This window comes from Rosa chinensis, chromosome 6 (assembly GCF_002994745.2).
Source record: "Rosa chinensis cultivar Old Blush chromosome 6, RchiOBHm-V2, whole genome shotgun sequence".
In the NCBI taxonomy this organism is placed as follows: Eukaryota; Viridiplantae; Streptophyta; class Magnoliopsida; order Rosales; family Rosaceae; genus Rosa; species Rosa chinensis.
Genome location: NC_037093.1, coordinates 28,159,010 through 28,171,740, shown reverse-complemented (window position 1 = coordinate 28,171,740; position 12,731 = coordinate 28,159,010). Strand labels below are relative to the sequence as shown.

General features: G+C 38.4%; 1 protein-coding gene and 1 long non-coding RNA gene across 3 annotated transcripts; both read left to right on the top strand.

Annotated features, from left to right (window-relative positions):
* The first annotated feature begins 5,366 nt into the window (after positions 1 to 5,366).
* Positions 5,367 to 7,908, top strand: LOC121050097. 2 transcript variants are annotated; one of them, XR_005801817.1, is made up of 5 exons: positions 5,367 to 5,587; positions 5,672 to 5,785; positions 6,464 to 6,516; positions 6,667 to 6,955; positions 7,137 to 7,908. It is a non-coding gene; the product is annotated as an uncharacterized LOC121050097 (long non-coding RNA). The 2 variants fall into 2 exon arrangements; XR_005801816.1 differs by lacking the exons at positions 5,367 to 5,587; positions 5,672 to 5,785; positions 6,464 to 6,516 and having other exon boundaries at positions 6,541 to 6,955.
* A 1,594-nt stretch (positions 7,909 to 9,502) lies between these two features.
* Positions 9,503 to 11,552, top strand: LOC112170112 (probable mannitol dehydrogenase). Its single transcript, XM_024307280.2, has 5 exons — positions 9,503 to 9,709; positions 9,820 to 9,933; positions 10,131 to 10,644; positions 10,910 to 11,063; positions 11,153 to 11,552. The coding sequence occupies exons 1-5, from the start codon at positions 9,615 to 9,617 to the stop codon at positions 11,356 to 11,358; spliced, it is 1,083 nt and encodes a 360-aa protein (XP_024163048.1). The 5' UTR covers positions 9,503 to 9,614; the 3' UTR covers positions 11,359 to 11,552.
* The last annotated feature ends 1,179 nt before the right edge of the window (positions 11,553 to 12,731 follow it).

Sequence of the window (12,731 nt, the reverse complement as noted above, 5' to 3'; positions counted from 1 at the left end):
GAACTCTTGTCCATTCTCACAATGTGTTTCCACATGAAAATCATTGGCTCTTATATCTTTCAAATAATAAGTTCGAATTAAGGTATGTCCAGGATATTAAGTAAAAGAATGGACACTTTATTAATAGCCAATGATTACATCAAAGTTTCTTTAACCAAAGTCTAATCCAAAATGAAATCAAACTTAGACAGAATGTAGTCACTCAATCCGTTCGGTTACTCCAATCAAATATGACCAGGAAAGTAGGAAGAGATGTCGGTGGAGCGAGACTCTCTTAAGTACCACTAATCTTAATTACTTTCCTAGACATCATACTTAATTAGGTGAGCCTAGAGAAAAAGAGTTAATACAAAATGTCATTACTGCCATTACATAATTCTCCCGCCCGGTGCTGCGGGTTTTCTGTATCACTTCAATATATGCACTTACATATCATACTTTCACTGCCACTATACAAAAACTGCACTAAAGAATATTAGATTATGCTCAATTTTGAATCTCTTCATATTGGCTTTTGCAATCAGTGATCTGTTAAGTATAGATTCCTGAGCAGCCTCTGCAGCTCGGGAGGAATTCTTTTGTCTTTAATTGCCCTATGCCCACCCAGTCCCTTCATTTTGATTGGTTGACAAAGATTAAAAAATGAAACAAAATGAAACAAAGTGGAACAAAGTTTAAGATAAGCATTTTTTAATCTTTGTCAACCAATCAAAATGAAGGGACAGGATGGGAATAGGGCAATTGGGACAAAGGATTTGAAGCCCTGCAGCTCCTAATTCCATCCCCAAATTTGAAATTGTTTTATCGAGTGTTATGCATTTTGTAATATTCATAAGATGGCCTTGACCCCAGATCTTTAAGACCAGAGGCAGATAGTGAGGCCTGAATAAAGCACATAAAACAATCAACTCTAATTGCTTCCCACTTATTAAAGCAGTGTATGAAACAAAACTTGAATCCCCTAAAACACAACATATCTAGAATGTACCGGATTTAGTAATGCATATTGAATCGATAAACATTTTTCTCACTGAACATTCACAAATACAACCATAGAAATGGTATCATAGTTCTCCCACATTCGATATCTCGGCACAGATTACAGTTCTCTACTTTCCACGACTCCAAATTTCAACCAAAAACTTGATATCATACGCATCCAAAATTCTCATCTCACACCTATCAAGTTCATGAAATTTCAATAAAAGGCAATTTTGCTCTTCGCATCAACACAACACCCCAGTAATTCTACTAAAACAGCCTAAGTTATACAGAATTGACTTGAATCAAAACTAAATTGGATTTCAATTTGAAATTGCAGCTGCTATTCCTCCTCAACATGGCCAAACGATGACAGTCACTAATTGGAATTCCATGTGTTTTAAGTTATTTTATATTTTCTCCCATGCAATTTATAGTTCTCGATGAACATTGAACTTGAAGTGGTCTTCACAGAACAGGTGTTCACCTATGCATTATGAATCGAACTAAATGAACCAAGTTGAATTTTTGATTGAACTAAATGCACCAAGACCATCAAATCAAATTGAACTCAATGCACCAAGTTGAATTTTTGATTGGGTTTTTCAAGTTCGGATCACACAAATCGAATCATGCTTGATTGAGTTCAATTATTTGCTCTTAAATCTCAGCTACCCAGTACTTCAAAACCCACCGAGCTTTCAACTCAAACGGAGAAAAAGAAAAAACAAATTCTGAAATCCAATTCTCGCATATACCCAGCATACATGGCAAACCAAACCTTCAATCAAGAACTGAAATTTCAGGCAAAAAGTCATTACCACAACAAGTTCATTAATTTCAGGCAAACCAAACCTTCAATCAAGAACTGAAATTTCAACCAAACAAATTCTTCTTCCTCTTCCCATTCCTGTTCTTCCTCTCTTTCGGATCATCCTTCACTCCCTCGTTCTCTCTCTCGTAGAATAGTTAGAAAACCTCTCTCTCTCTCTCTCTCTCTCACAATCCGTGGCAATCACTTTCTGAAAGTCGAATGGCAGCGACGAAATTAAGAAACAAACAGGGGTAAATGAGTAAATCAATATGGCCGGTACTGTTCACGGGGAGATAGCGCTTTAGTATAGGTAACTAGGCATTGACCCCCGCGCAATGCTGCGGGTACGTTATATTTCAAACTACAGCAATTACAAACGTTCAAATATTATATAAGTAACTAAAGTATCTTTTACAGATTCCAGAATTTGGTATGCTATCTAGATATGCACATATTTCAAAAAATTAGATACGCTAACCAAAGTAGGTTGTTATACACATATTGCAAAAAATGGTTAGATTTAGGAAAAATGTTGTGTGTTTGTAGTTGGAACCAACTATTTTACATTAACTCCTCTGACGTGTCTTCAGTTGGTTCATGTCTGCTGCATCTCTCTCATTTGGAACTCAGAAATAATCATATTAAGATGAAAGTAGAGTGGAAGATTGAATGCATATGCAAATTGCTGATTTGAAATCTTAGATTGATATGTAAGAATGAATGCGGTGAAAGCTTATGAAAGACGGTCAGAAGGACAACCATATTTAAACCAGCCTTAGCATAAACACAGATAATTAATGTTTTTAAGAGAAGTTGGACCTCTATATTTCTTTTTAGCTAGCTAGAGCTAATCATCGAATTAGTCATGCAACAACTCCCCACCTTTCCCTTCCTACAATGATCACTATGACAACCAACTACTACCCCACCAAAAGCTGGATATTATCTCATCTGCAGATTCTCAATATCCCATTTAACATCTTTGACAGCCACAAACTCCCTCTTTCCAACTCCTTTCAAGTGCTTGACCACTCACCTCAATGTATAACAACAAAAATCCCTCCCAAAATGTTGGCTTAGCACCTAGTTGACTTCCAACCCCCGTAATGCCACCTTATTTATTCAGAATGAGAATCACTTACCTCCTCTAGGCTATGCTGATAACCATATGTGAAGAAAAAACTCGTAATTGGATCCTCATGGACCCTGCAAATGAGTCCCAAGATGTAAAATGAAATGCATATTACCTATATCAGTAAAACCAGAACAGGGCTTGCCAAAGATACCACCTTCCTTCACAAAGGTAGCACCTTTACTATCCTACAACATTCATTATCTCCTATATCATCTCTAGTATTCAACAACGAGATTCAATCGACCAACAAACAAACACAATTTCTTCATATGTAATTAATCACTAATCGATATGAAAGCCAAATCGATGCAGACCTAATTATAGTGCATCTATAGAATTTCAGACAAAACAATACAGCAAGTAAACAACATTAATCCACACACACCTAAAATTAATATCTTAATGATTCTTCAATTGTCATTGCTTCGGATTTCGTACTAAAAATATTTTTTTTTTTTAAAAAAAAAACACTATAACTCATAAAAATAGTTAACTTTTAGTTAACTGATTATATCAAATTTTTGTTCTCCGTTTGGACTCTGTGAATTCCTCAAAGTATTTGATTTTTAATCTTCACCATGCTTTATTTATTTTATGATTCCTTTCCGTAACTACATGAATGATCTTGGTTTTCTGTTTGTTCATGTCATACAAATGTCTACAAAGCATAAGAACTATCTACATTGCTGGAAGAAAAAGACTTCTGGAAGCACTCCATTTCCTGAAGCCTTTTGGTTGTGCTTTTTGTTTATGGAACTGTCCAACTGCCACATGGTTGCTAGGACTACTTTAATACATGGATGCAGGACTACTTTAATACATGGATCCAGGCATTGAAATATATCTCTCTAAGCACCGACATTTCCTTACTTTAATGAAAACTCTTCCACAGTATCAAACTAATGCATTTGGGAGACAGACAAATCTAAATCCCATTAAAAAACTAAAAAGAAGGAAAAGTGAAGTTGCAAATCGCAATGTATCAAAAGGAGAATGAATATTATTATCCAAAGAAAGGAGAATGAATAAAGCTCTACTTTGCCCAGAACAGGCCATGTTTCCGGTAGTCAATTCCCGAATAAGAGCAAGAATCAAAGCATGCTTCTTTTAACCACTATATGTATAAACCCAACGAAACACAAAATTCCTAAAACCCCTAATTTTCTCAACTCATCGAACCCAGAAATTGTGACACACAAAATGCAGATCCAACTTCAACAAAGCATAAAATGACGGCCCATTTCAGCCACATGCACATTTGCAACGCCACCACTGCACCAACCCGCAGCCACATTGGCTTAGGACCTGCGCCACCAACAACACCACGAATCCACAGCCATTTTGCAGGGAAAAGACTCCACCTCAAATTAATGTCTTACTTCTCTCTGTTTCTTATTCACTTATGATACATCACACGACCAATTACTAATAGGCTTCTGTCTCGATTTGGGATAGGCTGACGTTGTGGCTGGATGGTTTCCAAGACATACACGTGCCACACACACAGTGTTGGGTTAAAAAATGCACAAAGTGTAAAATGTCACCCAACGTAATTTCACTCGTATTCATTAACAGAATAGAGTTTTAATCATTTCGGGTTCTACCCATTCAAGACAGAATGTGTCTCTTAATTACAATCCCCTGTTACAAGGGAAACACCCTTTGATTCCATTTATAAAGAAACCAGTGTGTGGTTGTTTGTTTTTGCGGCTGCACCCGAATTTTGGAATGGGTTGCCTACGTACCCGGGAAGGGATCAAGCCACTCGTAGTTCAAGAGTTCCAATAGGTGAACGACCCATTGGAAGGCTTGGATTTTGGAATAGGAAAAGTGTTTAGGATGCGGTTGCATCTAGATTATTTGATTCCAGATTGCCTACATACCCTTGCGGGATCAAACCACATGTAGTTCCGGCATTTTGTGATTTAAATGGGTAGATGACCCATTTTATTTTTTGATTTGTGTTTGGGTTATTTGTCAGAGTTTAAAGCCCTTGAATTTGTTTTTGGGTAATTTGGGAATGATGTGATTTTTTCTGGTGTTTGGGTGAATTTGACTAGTGGAGTCAGGGATTCGGATTGGCTGAATTTGACTGGTGGAGTCAGGGATTCGATTTGAATTTGTGGTTGTATCTAGTGGGTCGCTAGATTGCCTACATACCCTGTGAAGGGATCAAACCATTGTAAATCTGAAATTTTGTGGCTTTCAGCTTTCTTGGTTTTGTACCAAAAGGATTTTCATTTTGGGTTTCGAAACATATTTCCACGAAACCGATGTTTGGGTGTTTTTTTAACTTGGACACCCATTGTGTTGAGCCTCGCCGAACTTTTTGAATGGGCCCAAGTTTGGAATGGGCTTTGCATGCAAGTCGTTTCCTTGGTCTACATCCATCAAGGGCTTTTAGAAGCTCAAAATAATATGGAGGCCCAACTGCTTTCCTTCTTTTCCTTTCTCCATTTTTCTCTTCTCTTCACTTCTTGTTTTTCATCGCCCCGATTCAGAACCCAGGCGAAGACAAGTTTTGGTGCTGGGATTTATGCCCAATCGATCTGAAGATGCAACTTGGAGATGGAAGCAGCTATGTCTTCTGCGAGACAAGACTTCTCCACCTTTGAAGCTTGCTCTTGGCTTTATTGCTTCTCACTATGAAGAGTTAGGTAAGGAACCTCTTCACTTTTTCCCTGCTTTTGTCTTCATAACTCAAAGACCCTAATTTCCACAACATTTCTATTGTGCCTCAGAGTGATTTCGAAGGAGTACCCACTACTTACGAGCTTATTTCTTCACCTTGGGTGTTCAATTCGGCTGCCGCATTCTATCGAACTGGTGTCGTGTTATCATTCTGTAGTAGCAAAGTTAATTATCCTTCTTTCTAGCTCATGCATGTTATTTGAAGAAGAATATGTCTTTTGCTTTGGGACTTGATTCACTGAAACTCTTCGCTCCAGTTTTAACAGTAGGTATATTAGATAGAGAACCACTTGGCCTTCTATCGTGGCCTGTTAATCACTGCCTTGGAACCCCAGTATTGTTTTTGCTTTGATGCTTTTGGTTTAAATGTAAAAGCCTCCTCTTTTATCTGTAAAGAAACAAAACTGGCTTATATTAATTTTGCTTCTTTTGTCTTTTCTTCTTTGTGGTATAATCACACTCCAGCACACTTGCACAAAGGGGAAGGCATAATTAATTAACATTCATCCCTGGAAGACCACAAACGTGATCTTTCTTATTTTGCTTTCTCATGTTGGCACCTCTTCACTACTTTTAATTTTGTTTTCTTTTGTTGGCCACCCTCTGACACCAAGCACATATTCATTAAAAATTCCTTCAATCTTCAACACTAGCACCGCATTTATTCTTTTCTTTTTGTGCTTTGTCAACTACTGGAAACATTTTGTTCACAGAACACAATGCTTTTGATTCTTTGTGAGCATGAAAACATTGTATCCCATTCTTCGTGAACATGACACTATTGCTTCCGACTTATATTGCTTACTGCTGCAACTTCAAGGACTCTTTGTTGATTTGTGCAGGTACAAAGCAAGGACATCAGCTGCAGTCAAAGTTCCAGAGTTTCAAATTGAAGGTGAGCCTCTGTTTATTTAGACTCTGTTTATTTTTGTGTTAATTTGAGTCGGTGCTTTTTGGGAAGAAAACATGGAATTTCGGACAGGCCATTTGGCCTTGGTGATTGACAAGGATGGGGGATGGTTATGGCCTTATTGTTGTTTGACAGCTGATTTGGTGAAGCCCCGTAGCTAGTCAAGGTGCAATATAATCGTTGTCATGCACAGTTTTAATCAATTGGAAAATTCTCCTTGTGAAGACTTGGAAAGGTGGCTTTTTCATATGCTTCTTTGTCCTCTTCCTTGATTAAACTTGATTGAACCTTCATAATTAATAGCACCGCCAAGCTGCTTTTTCTTTAGCTTTTCTATGGTGGCAAGTTCAAGCCTTTATCATCTTTGTCTTGTGCATATATTAACATAATCTCCATGTGTGGTCTGCAATACCCTGACTGCAAAGTAAGCAAACAAAAGCTTAATTTTTCATCATATTATTTAGCAAGACAAAACCTTTTGTTTGTCGTCCATCAATTGTTCTCGGTTTCTTTACTCTCTGTTTCATCTTTGCAGCAACACTTCTTGTTGGTTCTTGACAACTTTTAATTTTTTAATTCATTTGTTGCACTTTGTTTGGAATCAGGCATATGAGGCTGGAGCAAATTTGGAGCCAAGCATCTTTGACACGTTGCTGGGAACTTGAGAGTAAGCATCATGCTATTGGAACTTGAGAGAGAGCAAGAACGCCGCTGGGATTTTAAGAGAACAAGGACTGCGTCGGTGGTATTTGGAGGGCCAACAAGAGAAAAGGGATTTGAAAGAGCAAGGCCTGCATCACTGGGATTGATTTAAGAGAGCAAAGCCTTCTGCCCGGATTTGAGTTCATCGGGACGCTGCCCGGCATGAGTCCATCGGGACGCTGCCCGGCATGGTTCATCGGGACGCTGCCCGGCATGGTCATCGGAGACGCTGCTCCAGCATGGTTCAAAGAGGAGGTGGAGCTTGTGAACATTCAAGAGAAGGTGGAGCATGGAAGGGAGGGAATCTCAACCTTTGTGGTGTCTTGGATATCTCTCCGAACTTCGTCTTCCAAGCTGCTTCTTGCCTTCACTGCTTTTCCACGCTGCTATTCTCCTTCTTTTTTTCCACGCTGATGTGCCTTGCCTCCTCCTGTTGTCCTCTCCACGTTGCGGCCCTCCCTCTTTTTATTTTCATGTGGTGATTATATACTGTACCTGAGATGAGTTTGGCTTGTATACAACACAGAGGGTTTTAGAGTTCAACTTGAAGTGAACTTGTTGGACATTTTATCTCCTTTTTCTTTTGACGTGAAGACTGCAGCTTCTTTTTCAATTGCTTGTCTAGACTTTGAAACAAGCTAGAAGTCAGCAGCTTAATTGTTTCTTTTGTTTAAAGCTTTACTAGCTGTCAAACTCGTCCGCTATTTTTCTTGAAATAAGAGGCTTTTAATATTACATAAATTAAAGCACTCTTATTTTCTTTCAGTGGACGAAACTTTAATGTAATTGGGTATGTATTTTTTTCATTTCAAAACACAGTCAAAAACCTGGGCCAGAGTCAGGCTGCCAAAAAAGATAGAAGGAAATGGAAGACATCTGGTATAAAGAAAAGGTCCAAAATCAGGAGCGTATATTTTCTTAATAGTCAAATGTATATGCTCATTAAGTGGCTAGCCTTTTCCTTACATGATAATGCCAGATTATAACATCATCATAATTCACTTGGGTTGTGCATACTTCAAAACTATTTCACTACTGAAAAGGGGTTTAAGGAAAATGAAATAACAGTTATCAAGCAAACAGCTCTAGCTCAAAAGGCGACTTATCAAAATTTATTCGATTATAATAGATAAAAATCAGACCACTCCCCTACATGAAGCATGAACTTGGCAACATCCTGAGGTTCTGGACTCAGTTTTCCTTCTTCCACTTGCATATTTATCCCTCTTCCACTTATTACCAAAAATCTAGGAGCCATACTACAATGCTATGATAACGATTGACTCTTTCCAGGTTCTCTTCCCTCTTTGCGATTTGAGGGTAACGCGATGCTCATATAGGCAGATCAATTTAATCTAATCTGAGTTTACTACCCGAACAAATTAAATGGTAACAGCATCTTGATACAAAATAATAATAATAATAATAATAATAATAATGGATAAGAAACTGTCTCTGAGTTTGGAGATTCAGATACAAAAAAAAAAAATCATGATCGAGGAATATATAAGTATTCACAGCGATAATAAGAAATTATCATATGAAATTCAACCCCATCCCATAGTTTTCCAAGATAAAAATCAGAGAAGAGTAATACACACAAACCCAATAAATCAGAGCAATTGAAACATGAACAAATCAAAATAAAAAATCAAAAACAAAGCCAGAGATGAATTCGTTTGTTCAAAACTGATAATATAGAACCACAAAGAATTCGTTTTGAGCGAGAGAGAGAAAGAGAGGAAAAGAACGAACCGAACTGTCCACGGAAGAATCGGCAAAAACAGAAACCCCACAACAAAAGCCCGTGCCCGAAAAAATCGACCGTAAAATTTCAATAAAGAAGTTACCTTTTCAATTGACCGTAAAATTTCAATTGAACCGAACTCTCTCCCTCTCTCTGTTTTCTCTCTTCCGAGCTCAGACTGATAGCGAAAATCAAACCGATAAAACCAGCAGTCCCCTGAGTCTGTGTCAAGAAAAAAAAAAAAAAAAAAGGGGAGAGGATGGCAAACTGTAATTCAGCAAAGTAACAAGAGCAAAGACGCCAATTCATCACCTGGCAGGGTCGTAGATGTAAAGAACAATTAAGGCCAAAATCGTCATTTCACTGTTAGTATGAACAGTCACCGGCTTTAGATGTATGTATAATGACGTGCCATTTTTAGCTCACGCCATACGTCAGTTCCAACCTAGAATCGGATTATTAGCTCACCCCATACGTCAGTTGAGTCCGTTCCAACCTAGAATCATCTCTCACTTTCTTAATATATACCCACTTCGCAATTGCTATATCTTCATCATCAGTTTACTTTCCCAGAGTCTCACTGATCCCTTCAACTCTCGTACTAAAACTACTATAATTTATCAGAGATCAAGAAATGGCATCTTCAGAGCACGAACACCCCAAGAAGGCCCTTGGATGGGCTGCCAGAGACACATCTGGTGTCCTCTCTCCTTTCAAGTTCTCAAGAAGGTGTGCTATTACATGTTTTGTCTACTTCAATTGCCATAACCAGTTCCCGGTTCCCACTTGTTTATTTCAATGAAAACTTGGTTTCTTAAACAAAACTGAAATGATTGCAGGGAAACCGGAGAGAAAGACGTGACGTTCAAAGTTTTGTTCTGCGGTATATGCCATTCCGACCTTCACATGGTTAAGAACGAATGGGGCGTCTCTACCTATCCTCTTGTTCCCGGGTACGTAAAATGGCCCGAATCGATCACACTGCTTTTTTAAATCACTTTGATGAACTAATTAATAGCTTTTTCGAATAAAATTATTTTTTGATGATCAGCTTTTTTTTCGAAATCACTTCGTAGTGCTTTAGCAGTTTAGCTTCTAAACTAAAACAGTTTGAGTAATAATATCATAATACATATTTTGGGTGTTTCAGACATGAAATTGTGGGTAAAGTGACAGAAGTGGGGAGCAAAGTCCAAAAGTTTAAAGTTGGAGACAAAGTTGGTGTTGGGTGCTTGGTAGGCTCATGCAAATCTTGCGACAGCTGTGCTAACGATTTGGAAAATTACTGCCCTAAATCAGTACAGACTTACGGCGCCAAGTACCTTGACGGAACCACCACATACGGCGGTTACTCTGACATCATGGTAGCGAATGAGGACTTTGTAATCCGTATTCCAGACAACCTGCCTCTTGATGGTGCTGCTCCTCTCCTCTGTGCCGGAATTACAACATACAGTCCCATGAGATATTTCGGACTTGACAAACCCGGCATGCATGTGGGGGTGGTTGGCCTTGGCGGTTTAGGTCACGTGGCGGTGAAGTTTGCCAAGGCTTTGGGGGTTAAGGTTACAGTGATCAGTACCTCCCCTAATAAGAAAGATGAAGCTATTAAACATCTCGGTGCTGATTCTTTCTTGGTCAGTCGTGACCAAGATCAGATGCAGGTAATAAATACTTTAATCAAGAAATTATTGTGCTTAATCTTTCTAAATTATTATTAGCTGCAATGACCCAACCCAAACTCCCATGGTATTTCTCTCCACATTCACTAATGTGACTCATTATCATAATGTACGATCTCCTTGTTTTCACCCCCATTTATACAGCCTGTACTCTAACTACTGTGAATTTCATGTAAATTTATGATTTTTTCTTTCAAGAATGCGTATTGTGACCTAATCACCTAATTTTGTTCTGCTGATTTTTTAGGCTGCCATGGGAACATTGGATGGTATCATCGACACAGTTTCTGCAGCCCACCCTCTCCCACCTCTGATTAGTTTATTGAAGGTTAATGGAAAGCTTGTGATGGTTGGAGCGCCAGAGAAGCCTCTTGAGCTCCCAGTTTTTTCCTTGCTAATGGGTCGGACTTTATCCTTGTGATTCTGCATTTTAATTGGATGATCGATTAACTTATGTGTTAATGTATAATAACTCACTTTGCAATTACAGGAAGGAAGATTGTAGCCGGTAGTAATATCGGAGGTATCAAGGAGACACAAGAGATGATAGATTTGGCAGCCAAACACAACATAACGGCCGACATCGAAGTTATACCCATCGATTATTTGAACACTGCCATGGAGCGTCTTGCCAAAGGAGATGTTAGATACCGGTTTGTCATCGATATCGGAAACACATTAAAGTCGGCCACTTAAATTTGCATTTCCAAAACTTCAAGGACCAGAGGCATGACAATGGAAACATGTACTTGTTTTTGCATGTAGTCTTTAGTTTTTCTCTTTTTGTACTCCATCTGTTTTGTTTAGGTTCCATCTCATTATGAGAAAAATGCGGTACCGTCGATATTGAATAAATGAAAGAACTGGAACGATGGTTTCACATGACAATATTTTGTGGTGTTGCCTGGTCCCCGTTTCTCGTTTCCTTTATAGACTTTTCTTCCCAGAGACCTTCCTTTTCATCGCATGGCGACCGCTCCACTCTCATTTTCGTGGCCAAGACAAATATGTACTCTCAAATTTCTCCGTCGGTTGGTTAATGTCAAATAATGCAGAAAGGTTCCCAACTAGCAGGAACTGGATAACACAAGATGGATCATTCAAGAGATCTACATTTCAACCAACTCATTCTTAATTGTCGCTTTCTCACCCTTGATGGTGATTTTTCCACGTCTGTGTCAATACCTTTCTCCGTCCTTTTTATCTTTGCCTCATACCCCCGGGGGTATTTGTTAGGTATAAAGAAAGCATCATATCATGTTTTTTTTTTGGGGTGGTGTGGGTTGACATCCTAAGGACCAAATTGATCTGCGTCTCTAAGTAGACTTTGGCCTCTTATACAGGCTTACACAACTCTTCCAAATCACTCAACTAGATCCAGCCTCTTATACTAGCTTACATAATTATGCCTCTTAGCCTCTTGATGATACATTGTTTCCTTACAGAAAAGAGAAAAAAATTTCTCAATAACTCTGCTCTGCTCTATGAACCAAAAATGCGAACTAATTTTTCACAACTCTTTAGTTTTTCTTTAACATATTAGTGTCATAGGGGGGTTATATGGTAGTGTGATGTTTATCGTAAAATAAATCTAATCAAATCAAAATTATAATTTAACTGAGTTAAATTTTATTGCATTGACAACAAAGATACCTTATTCATTTTATAGTATTTATATATAATTAAAGAAAAAATTCATGAATGGTACCTTAAGTTAAGGCCACTACGAATATCTGTACATGAAGTTACAAAATATAAACTTTAGTACACCAAATTACAACTCCAACCCAATATATGTACACGACGTCAATAACTCCGTTACTATGTGTGTCAAGTGTCGTAATTTGAGGGGCACCCATCTCTCTCTCTCTCTTACTATGGGCACCCATCGCTTTCTCCCCCCTTCCAATCATGATCGCGCCTTCAATTCCAACCATTACCATCAATCCACACCCCTTCAATTCTCTGATAGAGGTGGTCTCACTCTTGCTGTGAAAGTGAAAATGTCGGCCAAGATAAACTCAAACTTCACACAAAACGAAGAAGAACAAGAACAAAGCCCAATAACC

Coding starts and splice junctions, on each gene's coding strand:
- LOC112170112 (XM_024307280.2), top strand. CDS start 9,615: ATGGCATCTTCAGAGCACGAACACCCCAAGAAGGCCCTTGGATGGGCT. Junction 9,710..9,819: donor CCTTTCAAGTTCTCAAGAAG/GTGTGCTATTAC, acceptor AAATGATTGCAG/GGAAACCGGAGAGAAAGACG. Junction 9,934..10,130: donor ACCTATCCTCTTGTTCCCGG/GTACGTAAAATG, acceptor TGGGTGTTTCAG/ACATGAAATTGTGGGTAAAG.